General features: G+C 57.0%; 1 protein-coding gene across 6 annotated transcripts in view; it reads left to right on the top strand.

Annotated features, from left to right (window-relative positions):
- Prdm16 (PR/SET domain 16) overlaps positions 1-21,087 on the top strand; it is a 320,627-nt gene that overhangs the window by 261,910 nt on the left and 37,630 nt on the right. For all 6 annotated transcript variants that reach the window (XM_047541028.1, XM_047541023.1, XM_047541018.1 and 3 more), the window contains 2 exons: positions 9,355-9,489; positions 18,599-18,701. In XM_047541028.1, coding sequence (XP_047396984.1) covers positions 9,355-9,489; positions 18,599-18,701 — 238 coding nt within the window. The remainder of the gene's footprint in view (positions 1-9,354; positions 9,490-18,598; positions 18,702-21,087) is intronic.

Here is a 21,087-nt window from a genome sequence, read left to right as displayed (position 1 = left end):
ATCCATCCATTCACCCATCCTTCCACCATCCATCCAACATCCATCCATTCATCCATCCTTCTACCATCCATCCAACATCCATTCACCCATCCATTATTCATCCAACGTCCATCTAGTCACCCGTCCTTCATCCACCCTCCATCCATCCATCCATCCACTATCCATCCAGCCAACCAGTCAGCCATCATCCATCCAAATCCATTTGCTCATCCATGCATTCATCTACCCATCATCCACTCAACACCCATCCAATCCACTCATCCATCCACCCTCTATCCATCCATGCACACACCCATCTGCCCATCCGTTCATCTGTCTGTTCATGGAGAAATTCAGTCAGCCTCAGTGGACACTTGTTACAGGTGAGGCTTTGGGGGAAGTTCAAGTAGAGGAGAGGTTACCAGGGGAGGACAATTGGGATGTATGCTGCTGGTCCTGACAGCATGAAAGTAACCAGGTGGGCAGCCAGCACCCACTGCCCAGTTGTCCACCCCTTTTTTGCTATGCAACCTCTGGTCAATTACTAAAATCCTTCATGCCTCAGTTTCCTCGTCTACAAATGTGGAGACAACAGTGGCTGCCCCTGGGTGGATGCAAGCATTCTGTCACTTGATGAGGGTCTCAAGGACCACCCTCAGCTGAAGCAGTGTGAGCCACAGCATCTGCAACCTTCAGGGGTGCAGAGATATGGTGGCTCTCCTCCTGCCCAGCAGGGAACTGGGAGAGCCGCTGGGACAGTCAGGGTGGCCTGGACTCTGCACATGGCTGCCCTCTCTAGGGAATAATGGGTAGGAAGACTCGGAGCCACACCCAGCTGAGATGCATCTGGTTCTCCTGAAGGTTCGTCTGGAAGTCCCTTCCCATGTCAGCCTGTACTGGGGACATATGAGAGAATCTGCGGGCCACGAGCCCCTCCCTGCGGTTGTGTGCTGAGTCCCACTGGTACCAGCAAGAGTGCTTCCCGGAAATGGAAGAAGCTGGCTGGGGAGGCCCGGGTCTCGGGCGGGCTCCTCATTCTGGTACTCGGCTCCCACTCGGTTTTTGTCCAGAAAGGAAAGGCCCTGCTTCCATGGTGCCAGGACCCCACATGCCCACTGTTTTCAGAAGCCCCCACCCTGGTGACACTGGCTGAGCTGGTTGCAGGGAACCCCTCCCGCCTCCGCTGTGGGGGTGGCCAGGTCTGCAAGTGCTGCAGCTCGTCACCATCAAAGAGGCAGAGAAAGGTCATGCGCACGACGCTCCCTGAGCTCGCCCACCCCGCGCCGGGGGTGGTTTCCTGTGGCAGCCCCAGCCCCGCTCGCCCTGGGCACGGTCGCAGCCACAAGCATTTGGTTTGGGGTTGTGGGACCTTTTCTTATTAATCTTCTTTATGATCAAAAACCAAACCAAAGCAAAAGTATCTCACTTTATAATGTCAGGGCTGAGTGCTGAGGGCCTCCAGGCCCATGGCGGCCGCCGGTCCCCACCCGACTTCCAGCAGACTCGAGTGTGAACCGCTGATGGGCTTGTGGCGTCTGTACGCTAGTGCTGTTCAGGAGAAGCAGCGCAGAGCTGCCTGTGGCCCTCCCTCCCACAAGGGCCTGGGTCAGGGCTCTGGGCCTACCCAAGACCTGCTGCCGGGGCAGGGACAGGACCGGCCCTACTGAGGCCCCCACACACTGGGGGAATGCTTTGCAAACCAACTGGGGACTTGGGGGACTCCCGTGGGGCAGTGAGGAGGGAGCCCACAGCACCTGCTGCACCCCTGACCACCCGTGTGGACGAAGGCCCGTCCCAGGATGCCCTGCTGAAAGCTGTCTGCAGCAAGTGATCAGAGCAGGGTCGGGACCAGGGCTGGTTGCTGGAGTCAGCGAGTCACCCAAGCGGCTTCTGCTTTGAATTCCGGGTACGGTCTGAGCCACTTGTGACCTACTGGCCTTTCACATGCACAAGCCGAGGACCAGGCAGGGCCCTGCTCTGAGCATCCATGACCCGCGTGCTCCTGATGCAGATGAACGGGGCAGGAGCAGGAGCCACAGCATCAGCAGCCAGCTAGTGGTTGATGCACACACGCGCCCGGCACCCAGGGCCCTGGTGGGGCTGGACACACAGGGTCCTGTTCTGGATGCCTTCGGCAGGCCGCCGGGCAGACTGGGTGCCCCTCAGAGCTCACCACACGTGCAGCACCTCTGAGCGCTGGAAAGCAGAAGTGGGGCTTTCTAGATCCCAAAGGGTGCAGTGAGGCAGGACCCCAGGCGGGCCTCACAGGTTGAAAATGACTGGCTCTTGAGGATGGCCCCCTGGAGGAGGGGACAGCCACTAAGGCTTCCTTGTGCTCCCAGGGTTTGGCACTCACCATTTCTAGAAGGTTCTTGTCCACCCCACTGGCTGCCAAGGGAGACATCTTGTCTGCCATTCCCAGTTCTAACAGACCCTGTTCCTCCTGGTCATTGTCAGTCATCCCAAGAGGTCTCTGCACTGGCACTGGTCTGTGTCTTATTCCTCTGTACTTCTCGCCAGGTGAAACACCAGTTTACCCTTCGATTTCTGATAGGCTGAGGCTGCAGCCGTGGAACCATAGACTCGCCGTAGTGGACAAGCCGCATGCTAGGGAGGAAGCCCCACCTCCAAGATGCCTGGCTGAGGCCACGGGGGCATGGTGGCAGGGTGGAGTGGGCACAGCCCTGGAGCATGCAGTGTTCAGGCCACAGGAGGGGCCTGAGAGCCAGCTTCTGCGGCAGGTGCTGAAAGCAGCTCTCGAGACCCCAGGTTTGCACAGCCCCGCTTCTTGGCCCCACCTGCTCTTCACCTGGGATCAGGGTGTGGCTCAGGTGACGCACACAATCAGACCAAAAGCACCGCTGCCCTGCTGCCCGCCCTCTGCTCTTCAGCAAAGTCCATGACACTGGCAAGAGGGCCGCTCCTCCCAGGTGTAGCCCTAGCCCCAGAGGAAGAGCGAGAAGTACAGGTAGACTAAACTAGAAGGGCTGGAGGGGACCCAGCGATCGGAGAGGTGCCCTGGGGCACCGGCTCAGGGACTCGGCATTGGTGGGGCACACAGTGTGTCCCCCTGGGAGCTCCCTGGCACCCAGAGTCTGAGAATTTGGGGGAGCGATCCTTGAGCCTGAGATGCTTACACAACACCCTGGAGTCTGAGGCTTTTGGAGGAGAGTATCTGAGAATCCCAGAGTGTTCACATGCATTTTGGGGTCTGAGCAATTGGGGTCTGTGGCTTTCATCAGCTCGAGTGTAGAATTTGAGGCTCTTTTTCCAACATGTGTATTTCTTGGCCTGGCTCTGGACAGAGAGGCTCTTCCCTCACAAACTCAGGAGCAAAGCCACCAGGTGAGGGCTCCAGGGTCCCCCGTGCCCTACCTGTCATCAGACCCCACCCCTGCCACCAGGCAGTAGGCTCTCCTTGCAGCATCTGAATCCAAGGCCTGGGACTCTGGCCTTCCCTCCCCGACATATACCATGGCCCTGGGAACTGTCCAGTGGAGACTAAGGTCACCTGCGGCCTAGGAGGTACAGCCAGCCTCTTCTAGGAAATGTGCCCTCTCTCTCTCCCCCTCTGTCTTTCCCATCCATCCCTCCTCCACCCACCTCCTCTCAGCCTGAGCAAGGGGGCCCCAGGCCTGGACCCCACCACGAGCTCCCGTGTGCTTTGCAGCCCTGTTCTGCCAGCCAGGCTTCTCCCCAGCCTGATTGTGTCACCACTGAGCCCATGAGCGTCAGGATGGGGATTTATGAGCTCGTTCAGGTTCCGTGTCCACACAGGACAGAGGTGTTTCCAGAATGCCTTTCCCTCCTCCTTCCGTCACAAGAATGGACTTTCTGTTTCAGCCCCTGTGGTCGCCATAAATCGTAATCATGGTGTGTGTGCCCGTGCCTGTGTGTACAAGCACGCGTGTGCTGTGTGTGCATGAGCGCTGACCTTCTGGAAAGGACCCGCCGGGCCTCGCAGCCGGGCCATTGCTTTGAATGATCTCAGGTCCTTCAAGGAGGGGTGGGGTGAGAAGCAGCTTCCCCTGGCTCCCGCTCGTCCTGGCCGTCAGGCAGACACTGTACGGCTGCCCCTGGGAGGGCGGCGCAGCCACGGCCCGCAGGACACAGGCCCAGGGTTGGATGCCGGGGCCTGCTCTTCCGCATGCTCAGAATCCATTAGGCGAGCTGACGACAGATGCCTCAGCGCTCCTGCCTGTGCGCACGCCCCAGAGGGCAGCCACTGGCCATGCCCATTAAATGTGAAAGAGCCAGCGCAGCAGAGAGCCACAGCTAGAGGCACAGGAAACCTCAAACGACGTGCAGAAAACATTGTCAAGGTTAAGAGAATTTTCCATCGCCTCGCTTCATAACTCAGCATTTCTGATGGGGGTGATTTATGAGCTGGGGAGTTGGCAGGGGGTTGGGGGACCTGAGAGGCCAGGTGGGGGTGAGCGGGCAAGAGGGCAGCTTCCTTTGGAGGCTCTGGGATTCCCGGGGCTCAGCCCAGACAGCCCAAGAGCAGGCTTTTGAGTGGCTACCTGGGCAGGGAGCCGGATTCCAAACCAGGAGGAAGGTTCTGTGCTGCAGTCACAGAGGCCCACTAACGCTGGCCAGGAGGACCCCGTGGCTGGTCTGCCTCCCTCCTTCCCACCTCCTCATCTCATGCGTGAGCGGAACCAAGCACCTGCCTCCTCTGTCCTCTCTCCCACCCACTTTTTGTCTTCATCCACCTCCTGTGAGGCTCCCAAATGGCCCTGAAACTGTCATAGCTAAATGACTTCATGCTAGAGCTTAGGCCCAAGCAGTGGCCTGGCTCCCAGGCATGGCTGGACATATGTGCCCCAGCTGGGAAGGAGTGGGCTCCCCTGCCAAGGACAGGTGGGCACTGTTGGGCAGGCATCAGAGCCCCACCTGGGCAGCCCCACCTGGCCAGGTGAGGGGCACCTGCTGGGTGGCACGTGTGTGGCCTCCAGCTCCCCTACCTGGCCCTCCTCTTCCCAGGCCTTCCTTGCAGTAGCTCCAGAGCCCAGGAAGTCCCATCAGAGACAGCTGGGGTGGCCTGAGGTCCACCAAGCTGAGGACTGGCAATGGGGCTCTGTCACCATGGGTACTGGTGAGTCCTGCTCCCGAGGCAGCAGGGACAGGAGCTGTGACTGGCTGGGCCTGCTCTCTGGATTCCAGAGCAGGTAGAATCCTATGACTCCCTGCATGGGCACAAAAACTATCCTTCTGGTCCTCAAGTGGACTTCAAAACAGTCCGGCTGGAGGGGCATAGGGCCACCCAGGCTCAAGCCCCTCTCCTCTCCCATAGTGTGGGGAGATACTGGGCAGCCGCACACCAGTGTACCCTTTCTGGAAGCCAAAATGGTCCAGGCCTGTCAGCAGCCCCATCAGGAGGCCGGCCAGGAGCCAGACCTGCAGCAACCCCAGGCCAGGGCCACCTTGGGCACATCCCCTAGCTGGACAGAGAAGTTGCAGCCCAAGACCCTGCCCACACTCCTGCCCCTCCTGCATCTGCCAGTGTACCCAGCTGGGCCTGGCAGTGCAGCTGTGGGGCTGGGACTCCATGCTGGAAGGGGCACTGGCATCTCAGGTGAGGCCAGCCACCAACTAGCTCATCCATGGCTAGTCCAGGGCCCTGAGACGGAAGCTTCTTGGGCCTCCCCAGGGGAAGGGCCACTAGTTCACTTGGCTCCACTCGGCACTGCAGCTCTCAGTCTCTGGGCAAAAGGAGGTAACCAGCCAGGGTGTCCACCCTGGGAAAACACCTCCTCAGATCTTTAGGAGCCACCAGGAAGTAGCTCTGCGCTGTAACAGTGCCAGGAGGCGAGGGCTGGGGAAGCAGGCCTTCCAGGTATGAGGACAGGCCTGGGAGACAGGAGTGGCCGGGAGGGACAGGCTGTCAGCCCAGAGAGTGAAGCCTACCTGCAGGGCGGGGAAGGGCAGCCTGGCACTTGGGGCCAGTGCCCCAGAGGACTCGTTGGCTCTGGGAAGTGGATCTCTGCACCCAGGAGGGACAGAGACATCCCAGAGGCTCTGGAACAGTGCACCATGCAGAGGAACAGCTGACCATGTCCATGTCCACACACACTCTAAAGAGCTAGAAATGCTGGCTGGGGCGCGGAGAGAGCTGGAAGGACTTGGGGCCGTGTCCAAACCCCTGCAGGGCGTCCCAGGAAGGAAGCCTGTTCTGTAAGGTGGGGGGACATCATGGGAAGATGAGCGGCCCACTTGCAAGGATTCCCAGCCACGCTGTGCACACAAGCACATGCTGGTGTATGCTGGCGCTCCATTGGCCTGCTGTCCAGGTCATGGTGGCAGAGAAGGACTTGATGGCTGTGTCCAGGCATGGACTCCAGGAGGAGCCCGGGTAGTCGCAGGGTCAGGGTGTCAGCCATCTGCCTTGGGTCCCTTTCCACTAGGGCTGATTGGCCTCTTCTGAAACCCGCTGGCTCCCGAGACCCAGCTGCCGGCACCCGACACGTATGCGCACTCTGACAAACACATGCACACTCAAGCACACACACAGGTACTCGCACAAGCCAGATGCCACCCGGCTCCCAGCATTTAAAACAGTTTGGTCAGCCAGTTAACAACAGGGTATCCTTGCAGGGATTCCTGGGAGAGACAGGCCCCAAGCCTGGGAAGCCAAGGCAAGACCGTACCCTGGAGTCAACCAGCAGATCCCAGGCACCGGGCTCTGGGCCCCACAGAGCCAGCAGAAGCAGTGGCCCACAGGAGCTCAGCCCCACAGTGGCAGGGAAGGTCCCTCTGTCTTGACCTCTCCTCCCTGTGGGCCTAGCAGAAGACCGGGGCTGCCTGGCAGATGGAGGACACTAACCAGGCTGGCCACTTGGGTCTTCTTAGCGGCTGACTATTGGGAGAGGAGTGTGAGGGGTCTTAGCGCTGGGGGAGGTGCCCCCACATGGGGCTGGTGGCCCTGGGATGGCTCCCCAAACCGTAACCACCACCGGCAGCCCCTGTGGCCTCCTCCCCCACAGCACCCCCAGGGCTTCCTGCATCTGTGGTGTGAGGGTGGAGCAGCCCTGGACTGGGCAGAGCAGGTAGTGGCTCCCCAGAACCTGGTAAAGACCCTGCAAAGCTCCAGCTAGCCTTGAGGGGCTAGAACTTTGCATGTCAGGTGAGATCTCCAAGACCCCAACTCTGAGCCCTGGACAGGGGTCACAGAACCCCCAGGACAAGACCCAAGCCTGCCATAGGGACCCCACAGACAAAGATGCAGGCCACATCCTTGTCCTGGAGTGGAGGGTCCTGCTCCCAGGAGGCATCCGAAGCCCCTTCCTGGTCACTGGGCTCAGGGGGCATGGGGGCATATGCCAACAGGATGTGCCAACCTGGTGCTTGGTTTTGAGGGGGAAGGTTGGGAGCCTGTGGGGAGGCTCTGTCTGCCCTGGGTAAGGCCTGGAGCCGAGCTGGCTCTCCCCAGCCCCCTGGGTGCTCAGGGTCCAATTTCTGCCAGAATCTCAGGAGAAGAGGAGCGGGTACACAGGCACAGGGCATTTGGGTCATGGGTCTCCTCCTTGCCTCTGGCCAATGTTGACCATTTTATGAAAAAAGAATTGTAATGAGTTCCAAAAAGTTCCAGTGAATTCACAGGGGCTTAGAAATCCAGCAAAGCACCCGCTGGGCAGTGGAGTGTTGTGTACCAGGCCCAGGGGTCTGCACGCTTGGGAATGGACACCAGCACCAATGGTCAGGAGTGTGGCCTCCTGGGGCTGGACACCGGCAGCTGAGGCCTGGAGGGCCTTCTCTGCCCTCACGCTCTCCCTCCACCCCATCTTGTCTGACACAAGGTCCAGAGAACTCTCAGAACCGAGGCCCAAGGCCCATTCTGGGTTGGTGTCTGAGGTCCAGCAAAGCCGGGCCTGAGCGTTTCCACTCAGAGACTTGCAGATTAAAGCAAAGCATTGCCACAGGGGCACCCCAGGGCTCCCGGAGGGGCTGTGGTTTTGGGTGAACAGGGTGCAGTGTGCAGATGGACCCAACAGCAAGGTCATGCACCAGCAACCCTGGGCACAGCCACGTCCTGCGGCCTCATTTCCTCACCGACGCTGAGGCCTGCCTGGCCCAGGCCATCGGGAGGGGTCCTCACACGTTTGGGGGCATCTCGGCTATCTTCAAAGCACCTGACTGTGGGTGGAAGTGGGCAGTTCAGCTGGACAGGCCCCTTCACAGGTCCACTACTCACAACCGAGTACCCAGTAGGACACACAGCACCAGAGGTCATGGTGCTGGAGTCAGCATGCACTGTTCCACCTGAGTGGTCACTGCCTTCCTGCCCTGACTGGTTGGGACACTTTGGACTCCCCATTCCCATCACCCCTGTCCACCAGGGCACACTGCCCAACTGAAAACCCCTGCACACCTGGACACCATGATACATCTGTCCCAGAATCACTGAACACCTGGGCACATATGCACACTAAGCCCAGTACACACCTGCACACCTGGACTCAGCCTCTCTACATCCAGGACTCCAATGTGGTAGTGGCCTTGTCCCCTGCTCACCAGCCTCCCTCCCCGACTCCTGCCCCCTCGCATGCCCACAATGTGGGTGGTTCAAAGGCTCTGGATCCAGAACCTGAGGGAGGCACTGAGCGCAGGGAGCAGGGGAGGCTGGACTCCCCTGCAGCTGCCACTGTGGCCCAGCAGATCAGCTCAGACCTCTCCTGTGAACAATGCTCTCAGAGGCGCAAGGGTGACCCAGATCAGAAATCAAGCTGAGAAGCTGCTACCTGCCCATCAGGAGTGGAGTTCTGAGGGCAACAGCAGCCATGGAAGAAAGCAAAGCAGAGCCGTTGCCCTGAGAGCGTGGGAGAGAGCCGGGCACTCACCTGCCACCGTGTCAAAGGGAAACTTTCCAATTTCAAGGAAAGGGAATGGTTTTCTGACTTTCGGGCGATGTGCAGGCTGACGTGGGCACAAACACGTGGACGCAGGCGCACACACCGGGCGACATGCACACACCAGGGCTCAGACACAGCTGCACCCCAGTGACACCTTTACCTTCAAAAGCGTCTTTTCTAGCCCAGCGCTCGGCTGTCTTCAGTAGAAGGCTCTGTTCTTTTAGACACGGTGGCCTCTGCTCACTCACACCTGGGATGGCCTGGCTGGGGAGATTTTGCAATGCTGGAGACTCATCTTATTGCCTGGCCAGGGCAGTGGTCTGCTGGTGAGAAAGGGAAAGGATCCCCCCTCCACGGTTGCTGGGCTCAGGCAGCTGGGCAACCCAGGGCCTGGCTGATGACCACGTGGCTGGCTGAGCCGGGTGCTCACGTGCCGTCCCATCCTGAGCCTGCGGGGCCAATGCAGCATGCAGCCTGAAGCACATGGGTGCCTCTGACCTTCGGTTTGCTTCCTCCCTGGCAGATCTCCGAAGACCTGGGCAGCGAGAAGTTCTGCGTGGATGCTAGCCAAGTGGGGGCCGGCAGCTGGCTCAAGTACATCCGTGTGGCGTGCTCCTGTGATGACCAGAACCTCTCCATGTGTCAGATCAACGAGCAGGTAGGTCCAGGCCGTACGTGGGGGCTCTGCCCCTCAGAGTCGTCCTGGGGGACGAGGCTCCAGGACGGTTGGAGGTGCCGAGGTGAGGGACAGCTAAGCCCATGCCAGGGCCTTCTGTCCTGCTTTGGAGGCAGCTTTTGACTCTGAGTGCTTAGCTACCTTGGGATGCTCCCCTGGAGCCTTCAGTCAGCCATCCTGCCTGAGGCCAGCAGCACTTGGGAGCTGAAAGGTGGTGGCCTTGGGAAGAGCAACAGGCAGGCAGGGTCCCAGCCATAGGACCCCCTCCCTGCAGAGACTGCTGCCCACGAGACACGAGAGAGGTAGGAAACGGAAGCCAACAGTAGGAGCCCTGCCTGAATGGCAGCCTTTCACCAAGTTCTCCAGAAGGGTCAGCACTGGCCAGCAGGAAGCTGCTGGGCCACCTCCCAGCCCAGGTCAGGCCAGGCAGGGTGCCCTCCCAGAGCCTCAGCCTGCTGTGGGCACGGCCTTGTTTTGACGCAGTTCCTTCCCGCTAGGAGCGAGCTGGGATTCTCCTGAGCTCTGCGGCTCTCTCGCTGGCCTCAGCCCCTCAGGGTGAAAAACCCCTTCCCTTCTGTTCCCGGCCCGCGGGGACAAAGGCCCTGGAAGCTCGCTGGCTCCTGGAGCCATGGCGTGTTGAGAGTGCCCAGGGCAGTCATCCAGGCCACGCACTGGCCAGGAGGGAAGATGTGCACTTTCTTTTGACTCCAGAAGGCAGGGTGCACCGTGCGAGGGCCACCTCACCCCCGCTTGCCCTCCGAGCTCACAGGTGGGCCTGGGGACGCTCCACAGTCCAGACGGGCCCCAGCACTGGCTTCCATCCGGTGCTCCCAGGGCTCGGGTTCCTCTGGGGTGCTGAACCCCAGCCCTTCCCGGCAGGCTGTTTGCCTGTCCTGAGCCTGTGTGTGAGATTTCATTTGCAAAAAAGCTCCTACAACTTTAAACGTATTCATGGCGACCACATGACAGAGGCCACACTCTTGCATAGACTGTGCAAGCTGTTTGACGCGCTTCCAGGCTCTTGACTGTAAAGGAACATTTAAGAAACAGCATGTGAGCACAAGGGTGGCCGGGCCCACAGGCTGCCGCCGGTGCCCTCCTGACTTGGTCTCTCTCTCGACCCAGACTCAGTCTGGACCAAGCACTGCTTCCACCAGACACCGGTACCAGCTGGTTCCAAAGGGATTCATCTCTTTACCAGGATTAGCATTGGGCTAGAACCCAACACTTTGAAAACAACTTTTTCTGGACTACAAATAATAATAATACAGAAATAAAGCAAAAGAATAACCATGAGCATTAAAACAGAACTAAAAAAAAAAAAAAAAGAAAACCTCTCCTGCCTCCAGATGAAAGTGAAATGTGAGCGAAGCTTTAAGTCACCAGAGTTTACACCCCCTGGAGCAGGTCCGGGGACGCTCTTGCTGGCTTGTCTGAGTGACACCGAGGGGCAGTGGCAGGTTCACCTGAGCTGGGCCAGGGCTGCATCTGTGAGGAAGAGCAGGGTAGTGAAGGAGGCCAGCTTTTATACTAAGGGAGTATATGTTTTCTAGAACATCCAGGTAAACTGAAGCGGTAAGGTGGGCACTCACTGGGAGGCCAGCCCTCTAGAAACCAGACTTAAAGGGAAGTTGTCTTCAAAACCCTTCTTTATGGGCAGTGTTTCAGGGACTCGTTTATTTAAGCTCCACACGGATCCCCATGGAACAGGCTGCACTGCAGTTCACTGTCCTTCTGCTGTAGGGCCCAAGGACGGAATGACAGACCTGACCCTTCCTGCTGGCCTTTAGTAGCCCCGCCTCAGTCCCAGGACGGTGCTGGCTCTGAAGCTCTGTGCTGGTGTCAGGAGCTTACCAGACTCTAGCACCTAACCCCACGTGACACCGAAGCCCCTCGGGATGCCACTCTGTCTCCCAGGAATGGCTCTCCCTGCTTGAGACCCATGGCCGATTGGCCGCCACCCCTTAGAAGACATCAGGGTGCGTGATTACCCAAACCCAACCCCTAGTGGCCTACAGAGAGCTCCTCCGCCTGGGCCTGTCCAGCATGCCCAGGCTGATAGAGAGAGGAGCCCTTGGCCCCTACAGTGACCCCTCACACTGCCGCTCATTACAGGGCATCCAAAATCCCTTCCAATGTCTCCCAAACTGTGCCATCGAACTGGACAAACCACCGGGCACTGGTTCCCAGAGCGCCAGGGAAGCAGGTGCAGGGGACAGCTCCTGCCAGGCTCTGAAGGGACTCCCAGGGGCACTGGGCGGGAGAGCCCATCCTGCAACCTCAGCTACCCAAGGAAAATGCTCAGCTATGGGATGCTGCCTTTGCACAGTAATGCGAAGCTATGACAACTGAAAAATCGGAAGCCTCGGAAACTCATGGACTCCCAATAGATATCTGAAGGTTGAATGAAATGACTTTTGAAAACATAATAGATTTGAAAAGAAATAGTAGATTAGAAAGGGAGTAATAGATTTGAAACTACGAGTAAAGTAGTCTCCCAAAAGCCGAGCTGCTCTCTCTCAGGACAGCTGTGACCTCAGCAGCAAGCACTTCGGTCTCCTGGTCCCATGGAGACACACATTCCCTCAAGTAGCCTGCTTTGACTCTGTGGAGCTAAAATAAAAACCTCCCTCAAATATTAGCAATAAAAAGGATTTTGAAGGCAGGCTTCTCTTTGAGAAGGAAACATTACTCAATATCAGTGGGGTTTCTCAGATCTCCATGAGCTCAAGGTTTCCACCAGGATTCCTGGGCAGTCACAGACACCACACACTGACACACACATGTGAGCACACGTGTGCACCCACACATGCTCACACACATGAACAACACCCCCACCTCCACTACAGCGTAGACACTGGTGGAAGGAATCCCAGCTGAGTTTGCTCCATGGCACAGGAGGGACACTAGGTCGGACAGGCCTGAGCCTTGTTTCAAAGTTCAAGATGCACAACCTCAGCCCCAATTTTCAGAAGATAAAGGAACCCAGCGACAAGAGGATGTCAGCATCCTAACAGAAAGTTCTGGAAGCTAAGCCCCCAGAGGAGACGAGCCTTCCAGAAGTAGAGGAGCCTTCTGAACCGAAGGCCAGGCTCTGTTTTTCCACCTGAGTCTCTTGGTGGTGGTCAGGAAGCCTGGCCCTTTCTCTGGAAAGTGGAAGGATCATCCCTGGGTGGTGAGCAGAGGGCTGGTTGGGTGTGGCTGGGGGGACAGGGACAGGCCGTCCTGATGCCTCGACGTCAAGAGAGGAAACAAGAGCTGGGAAATGCGGGGTGCCGGCAAGCGGCAGCAGAGGCCTCCTGGCGGTGCGCTCGGTTTCTCTGTCTCTTGGTTTGCTCTGTGGCAGGACTTCCGCTGGCCAGGAGGGGTGGAGCACGGGCCGAGGCCACTTTCCTCCGCACTCCTGGGACGGGCCGTGAGGCCAGCTCTCTGCCTATTTACAGCACCGCTGGCCAGGAAGAGCAGCCCAAACCTGCCCTGCCTGGACACCCCCAGGGCAGCACCAGCACATCCCAGGGTCAGGGCAGAGGCCCGGGTGCTGCCAGCCTCCGCCGAGGCAAGAGCAGCCTAGCACAAGCCCAGGGAGCCAGTGCTGGCCTTGAGGGGACATCCTGGTGCCTCTTAGCAAACACAGCCTGCTGGCCGAGGGCCGACGCTCTGACTTTGCTCCGCTGGCCCAGCCGGGACCTCCTTTCCCATCAGGGCACATGGTGCCAGAGCAGGAGTCTCACACAGGTGTCTGAGGCTCACAGTCCTGCTCTGACCTCCTGACTTCTTTATGTCTTTACTTCTTCTTTTACATCCATTTCACATCTTTTTAATTAAAAATCATAAATTTTTCCTTTTGGTCAGTTCCAAAGGCAGCCTCCAACAATTGGGTGCAATTTTCTCTTTAAAGATGGGGAGGTTGGAGTTGGAATTCTGGGATGCTCGTCCAGCTTACAAGACTGTTTTGATTCAGAAAAACTGCTGCCTGTTCTGGGGCTCTCTTTGGAACAAACTGATTCTGAGAGCATCAAGGTTAAACTCAGCCACCCAGTTGCAATGATCGGTGACCAGATTTTACTTTCTGTTCTTTCTTAATCAAACTCAGCATTTTATTAGAAGAAGTTGCTTAAGAATGTTTATAATTTAACTCTGGACTAATACTTGAAATTTTTACAAATTGTACAGAAGGGATAAGTACGTAGATCTTTTTTTACTGTTCAAGCTGCTGGGAAGGTGGAAGAATATACAGCAACCAAATACTAATAATTTAGGCACAAATAAAATTGCTTCAGTCTTACATGGGAAGAGAGGAATATGCAAACCCCAGGGACACTGATAAGCATTTTCCTCTTGGCCAGAGGAAGGAATTGTCTGCATGTCCCTGGAGCCTGCCCAGGATGCTGAGCCCAGAATGCTGTCTCCTTACTCCTGCCCAGCTCTGAGAAAGCAGGCAACAACACAGACCAGAGGAAGGCCCCGAGGTGACAGTACGCATCCAGGGAAGGAGAAACGAAGACCCTCCTCAAACCTGGGACAACTGCAATTGCTGCTCCTGCTGGATCTTGAGACATCTTTTAAAGTTGGCTTTTCAATACCAAATGCTCAACCGTCAGCTGGCCTCAGCAGCCTGGCCCAGAAGGTGACAGTTCAGTTTGGGGCCAGCAAGCAGTTAAAATACACAGCGAGACTTCCAAAGTCACCAAGACTACGAGACAGCACTGGGACCCACCAAATCTCCCAGAGGTCTGAGAGACTCCCTGGAAAACCCCCGGGGATGACCCAGTCTATCTCTTGTGGGACTGTAGGTGAATTTGCTTTTCAGCAGTGATTTTAAAGGACTTCACATTCCACTCACTGCTGTGTATCATGGTGAGAGAGGCCCTTGCCTATGTGGCACCAAAACCTTTGAGGGTGCAAGTCAGGGGAGACTCCCAAGTCAAGGATGCCGGGAGACTGGGTTTTCTTTTTCTAAGATGAGCACGGGGAAAGACATTTCCATCCCCTTAAGGTTTCTTATAACTAGTCAAGGAAGAGGAAAAACTCAGTTGCCCAGGAGTTCACTTAATAGACTGAAAAAAATCAATGCTTCCAGGGAGATGACCGCCTGTCTTTGATCCACTGACTTTGAACCTGCAATCTAGTCATTTACACCAGCACGTAATCTGGATGGAGTTTCTCCTTTATTTAAATGTTAAAATTCTTAGATTAAGCCCGAATGAAACTGTGGCACTTAACTCTTCAATCCAAAGGTGGGGACTTTGCTTGTGAATTGATCTGATACTAAAAAATACACTTCAGGAACTCTACTGAGAAAGTACCTCCAAGCCTAGGGCCACTGTGAAACGTGCGTCTTCCAGAATGCTGCTGGGGGCCACTGGCACTCAGGGTGGCATGAAGCTGGTCCCTGGGGGGAGCCTGTGCTGCACCCGCCTTCCTGAGTGATGGCTCCACCTCTGCAGACCTCGCTTGCAGTTGTTGGTCCCAGACCTCGCTTACCCCCAAGGAGCCACCCTCTGTCTGGAGAAGGACAAAGGAGAAGGAAACAGGCCAGGTCATGCTAAGCATGGCTAAATCCGAGGACCTGTGCTGCATGCTGCTCCCCAAGTTCAATAAAGGCCTGTGGCTGCAGAGAGAAGCTGAGGGAGGAAACAGGGAACCACTTCGGGCAGTTCTGGTTGGCATCATTTCTTAAAGCCTCGTTCAGACAGTTACAGGCACTAGTAACCTCAGCTGTCGGTGAGAAGCCCCACCCCATCCTCAGAGAAGATTCCAGCCGGCACACCCCAGGACATACACCCACCTAAACAGTGCAGTGGGTGGGTCCAGAAAAAGACCCTATGCTTGGACGCAGTCAGCTGAACGAGATGTGGTCTGGTCCCTCACCTGTGCCCAGCGCCCTCCCACCCTCCCCTAAAAGACAGCGTTGGGGACTAAAGGATACCAGACTCTGGGGCTTCCTTTACCCTGAGCAAACTTTTTTCCTTCCTGCGAAAACTTCAGTCCCAGCCGCGATGCCAACTTGGCACCGCACAATAAACAGTCTGCAGGAATTTTTAAGGGGCTGCAATATAATTTATTACGCCCTGCACGGAAGGGGCCCGAGGCGGTACAGTACGTGGCAGTGCGTAGCGCCCGCCCTAGAAGCGGGAGAGGCCCAGCCCCCATCCCGCCACGCCGGGGGTTCCCACCGAAGCCGGCCTTTGTCCCGGGGAGTGCCGGACCGCGGACAGGAACCGCGGTTCTCCAGCGCGCCTGGCCGATAACGCCTTCTGTGCCATTTGGAACAGGCCGGGGAAACGCGGGCGGCTGTTTCTTGTACCTCGGCGCAGCTGGCAAAGGCGCGGTCGGCCGAGTTTGGAAACGTTCGCTCCGATTCCCGTTCACCTCCATGCCCACCTCCAGGTGGAGGCAGGTCGGGGACACCCGCGGCCCCGCCCTGAGCCCTGCGATTAGCGCTAATAGCGATTAATTCCGTCTGTGGCTCAAAGTCCTTGCGGCCACGGCTGCCCAACCTGCCGCCTGGGTCCCCTGCGCGCCCCCGCCAGGCACCAGCGGCCGCGGTGTGGGTCCCGGGCCGAGGGACCAAGGACAGGGCGCCCGCGGCCGAGCGCGCTAGATCGCGGCCGCGGGCGTGGTGATCGCGCCAGCAGGGAGGGTCCCCCGGAGGCTCCCGTCCTGGGAGCCAGGATTGGGAGTGCTGGGTGGCCCGGCGATCCTAGGAGCAGCGGTGTGGAGGTGTGGGGTCCCGGGCGCCTGCAGCGCTGGGAGGAGACTGGAGGAGGCAAGTGGGCAGTTCCTAGAGCCAGGGTCGGGGACTAGGGAGGCCCGGCGGCCACAGTAGCTGCGATGTTTGAGGGTGGGGCGATCCCAGGAGGCCCAGCTGCCCTCGGAGGAGGGAGGCTGGGCGGCCCTGAAGCCAAAGTTGGGATTGAGGCCCCCCGGGTCCGGGCAGCCCATAGAGAAGGGGGTGAACTGGGGCGGGAGTCCTAGGGGGCTAACAAGCCCTCTCGACGGGGTGAAGTGGTTTGGGGTCCCAGGATTCCCGGCGGCCTGGGAGGGGTGCCCACCAAGCAGAGTCGCCGGAGGATGCACCCACCGCGCGGGTCACCGGGTGGGACCCTGCGGTCCTCGCGAGTACCGGCCCTCTAGGCTGGGGGGCGTGGCGGGAAGGGAAACCAGGCCCCTGAGCTGCGCCGCTCACCTACCTGCTGCAGCTCCCTCTTGTCGGGGGAGTGTGCAGCTGCCCCTGCTGGGTAAGAATGCCGACCCCGCCCTGCAGTTCAGGGGGTCCCCTGCCTGGCCTCGCGCAGAGGCTTCCTGGCATTCTGAGCTGCAGGTTCGATTCTGAAACACAGTGACTTCAGTCTGATTTTTTAAAAATATTCGGCCAACACGTGCTTTTCTTTTTAGATGATACAAGACAGGGATTTTAATTGGTTTCATTAGCAAAGTTAATTTGGTCCAGTTTCTATTCTCCCCTTTAAAATCTACTCATTATTTTATCAATCTACCTGAAAATAACTGCCAAATAAAATGACTACTAAGAGTGCCCGGGTGGAGGAACTTCACACACTGATAAGATACTGTGTGCACCTGTGTATTTTCTACCGGGTGCAGGCTCTCCGCTGGGAGTCCTGGGACTAGCAGCCAGTGAGTGCTGGGGACATGGTGAGCTTCTCTGTGCGTCCTGAAAGCTCAGTGTCCCTGTGGAGTTGGATGTGTAACAGAGCCCTCAGCTGGGGGGACAGCGGTACAGCCTAGTGAGGCAAGTGGCCAGCTGGTGCTCAGTTCTGTCTCTGCAGTGCTGACACATCCAGCCACAGACCCCAATCAGGGCCAGCTGCTATGGAGCCTAGACCCATAACGACTGGAGAGTAAGGACAGAAGTGCCACCCACAGCAAAGATAGCCACCTCTCTTCAACCCCTGGAGAGCCTGGTCTCACCAGCCCTGCCTTCCTGGTGAATGCTCCTTCCTCTACCCATCTGGCTGTCTCTGGCCCCCTCCTTGATGACAATGATGCTGAAGGCTCTCCCAGGGCAGGTGAATTTCTGGGTCCTCAGGCCTTCCAGCCAGTCCTCTGGCCAGGTGGCAGGTTCCCAGAAACTCTTGGTTCCTGGTATTGGCATAGAGTCCCCAACACCCCTGTGCCACAGTCAGGCAGTGAATTGCCCCAACAGAAAAGTGTCTGCAACCTCTACACTTCCAGCCTAAAGATGCACAAGTCCCGAGTCACTGTGCCCAGGGAGGAGTAAGCCCACACGGGGTCCCGTGTCCCTCTGTCTGCAGACTGGGTCCTCCCCCAAAGTCCCCCGGGGCCTTCAGTGACCAGATGTCCTGCCTCCCTTTCTAAATTGTCAGGGGTTTCTTCCTCTGTCCTTCATCTTCACCACCCCCAAGATCACTTTTCTCAGGAGACGTGGCCCAGGTCAGTGCTGCTGGGCTAGACGTTCCAAACATGGTTCCCCTCCACCCAGCTCATCCCAGGCTGCACTGTCCATCCTGAGCCCCACTGTGTTGTCGGAGGGACCCCATCTCCAGCTCACTGCCAGCCGTTGGGCACTAAACTTGCTGCAGGTACTCAGCCCTCCCACAGGAGCCCTTCCGGCTCAGGGCGGCCTTACTTCTGGGTCAGTTTCAGTGGTGTCCTTACCCCACAGGTGCCTGCTCCTGGCCACCTTCATAAGCAGCCAGGTGCACTCTGCACTCTGAGCAGCCCCAGCCCAGTAGCACGGGGCCTCTTGCTTCCACCCACAGAGGGAAGGACACAGAATGGACCCAAGCCCTGCTCCCGAGGAGAACTGCTCCCTTCCCAGTGTTTTCCAGGACACTTACTGATGGGGGACTATGTTTAATTTCTCACTCTCTCTATCAATATCCCCAAACAGGGTGAAACAAATTGAAAGGGACTCCATTCCTTTTGTGTGCCTGCTGCTGGGCTCCTGGGGGAAACCTCTTAGTGGCAATTAGAAGCCAGGTCAAGTGGCCGGCGGGTCAGCCTCCCGACAGCAGCCTCGACGGCCTGCGGGGCTGCGTGTGCACCGAGGGCTCTGCAGACAGCGGTGGCCGGTCGCTCACACCTTCTCTCTGGTCTCTGATCCTAGATTTATTATAAAGTCGTTAAGGACATCGAGCCGGGTGAGGAGCTGTTGGTGCACGTGAAGGAAGGGGCCTACTCCCTGGGTGCAGTGCCGCCCAGCCTGGATGGTAAGACCCCCTGGATGCCCCGCGGCCCCGCCCCGCCCCCGCAGGAGAGTGCCAACTGACTCCTTGCTGCACACCTGGCCCGGGCTGCCCCCCGGCCCCGGCTGCTGGCAGTGTCGCATGTTCACAGACCCAGGTCAGCAACAGGGTGCCGCTGACCCTTCAGCCTGGAGGCTTCCTCTTTTGTCCCCTGGGGCCTCAGAGTCTCACCCCAAACTTGAGAAAGGGTTAGGACACTGTGGGCAGATCCCACACTCCGAGTGCTATCTTTGTAGTGATTTGTATCTATTATCATTATTACTATTATAAGCTTTCCCCCTGAAAAAAGAATAGAAACCCTGTTTTGTGACTTGGAAGGCTGTCCCTGCCCTCTTTGGGGCTTTCTGTCATCTCAGGTAAGAGGGAGGATGGCCACCTATGGGTCTTTAGAAGTGATGCTCATTTTCAGTTTAAAGTTCAAGAGAAACAGTAGGGGAGCTTTTGCTGGTGGGAGGACAGCTTTACGTGGGAGTGGGTGTCCTTTCACTCTTCCCTGCAGGGCTGAGCACGCTCTCTGCTCTCCTTCCCTCTCTGTCATCAGTGGGTACCTGTCAGTGCTCCTTTCTGTCCATCTGCACCCAAGCACCCTGCAGGGGAAAGCCAGCCCCTCACAGACCAGGTGTTCCGAAACGCAGGTTCACGTTCCTTCCTCCTGCTGAGAAGCCGGGACTCCTGGGCCGGTGGTTTGAGGGGGGCCCACCCTGATCATGAGCCCCGGTCTATGGCCCCTGAGTGACATTGCTGAACAGACGTTCAGCAGCTTCCTTTTGGGTGAGACCCACCAGTGAACAGAAAAGCATTCTCTCTGTCAAGCTGTTTCCAGAACTAGAGATTCCTGTTCGTGCCAGAGAACAGAGGGAGGTTGGGCTTCTCCTCCCGGCTTCCTCTCCGCCCCTACAAACATACCAAGGTTTAATGATTAATGCCATTAACCCCAGGTTCCTCCGAGGAATCCCTCTCTTCCCAGTGAAGGAGCGGTGTGGCCGGCCAGGGAGCTGGAACTCACAGGGAGGCCTTAGGACTAGACCTCCCTCCCCCGAGAACTCTGCCTTAGTTTACCTTTCCAGCCGGCACGTGGGCAACAGTCTGTGTCCCTGACTCAGTAGAAGGGAAATTGCCACACAGGACAGTTTTACCAGCCGGGTGCTGTCTGTACTCTCCTCTAATGTTTGGTTTTAATTAGGCCGTTGAGAAAAGAAAAATAAATCTCCAAGATCCGGGTAGCAAGAGGGAGGTCTCATTTTTCCTAAAATAATTGTTGAAAAGACCTGTGAATCTTAGATGTCGCACGAGAACTCCAGGAGATAAATCTACTTAACTTAAGGAGAGCACTCAACTATGGAATTTCATTTGTACAATGAAATTTCTTTCTTCTGAAGGTTTTTTGAAAACCTTGATTCCTGTTCCCCACCTGCCTCCAACCCCTGATATTAAATAACTTGAGTCTACATTTTCCTAATAATCTATCAAACGTCTGTGGGCTAATTGCTTTCCACACACAATAGTCCAACATCAAATATTTGACTTTTCCACCCTCTGCTGTCAAGGTCGCTTCTTTGCCGCCCCAAAAAGCCACTCCCCACCCCCCCCAGTTAAATTCTGAATCCAGCAGAAAGAAAATGCAAAAACGTTCCTCACTAAGATAATTATCATAAAAACTCTTTTATGCCAGCCTGGCTAAATGCAGAGGCCCCTTATCACTGCAGGAATTTGGAGTCGGCTCCTGAGCTCTTTCGAGGCTAGAGTCGTAGATTAGCGTGTGGATGCCGCCTAATTGTGAACCCCTCTGTTCTCGAAGCCATTAGGCACTGATTTATTTTTCTGTTACGTTCCTGCTCGGCCATGAAAGTTGCTGATGGAACTTGAGCTAGACAAGGAGGTGCAGGTTTGATGGGCAGGACACAGGCTGCCCTGGGGTGGCTTGGTTTGGGTGGAAGTCAAACCTTCTAGCCCAGCCCAAGCCCTTCCGCTGCATTTAGATGAAGAAATCTCCCTTTCCAGTTGTTCTCTTTTGTGCTTGGGCTTGAGCAGGGCTTGGCTGGGGATCACGTTCAGGTGAGAAGATGAAAGGGAGCTTCGGTTTGCTGACCACGTGCAAATTCCCGGGTCCAGTGACCTTTCATTTCCTCTTAATGCTTCCAGTGGAGGGGAGAGGAATTCTTTCCCATGAGAACTTCTTGGTCTTGGGAGAAAATAAAGTCCTTTGTATTCAAATGCATTTTTCCATCCAGAGAGGCTCACAATAATGTACCGTCCCCTCCCCAGAGAAGGCCAGAGCTTGCTGTGGGTGTGGACACTGGGGCAGACCCACAACACGGGCACCCTGCAGGACATATCGGGGTCTTGTGCA

The sequence above is a fragment of the Sciurus carolinensis genome, chromosome 1, assembly GCF_902686445.1.
Source record: "Sciurus carolinensis chromosome 1, mSciCar1.2, whole genome shotgun sequence".
NCBI classification, from domain to species: domain Eukaryota; kingdom Metazoa; phylum Chordata; class Mammalia; order Rodentia; family Sciuridae; genus Sciurus; species Sciurus carolinensis.
This window is presented reverse-complemented; position numbering and strand designations above follow the sequence as displayed.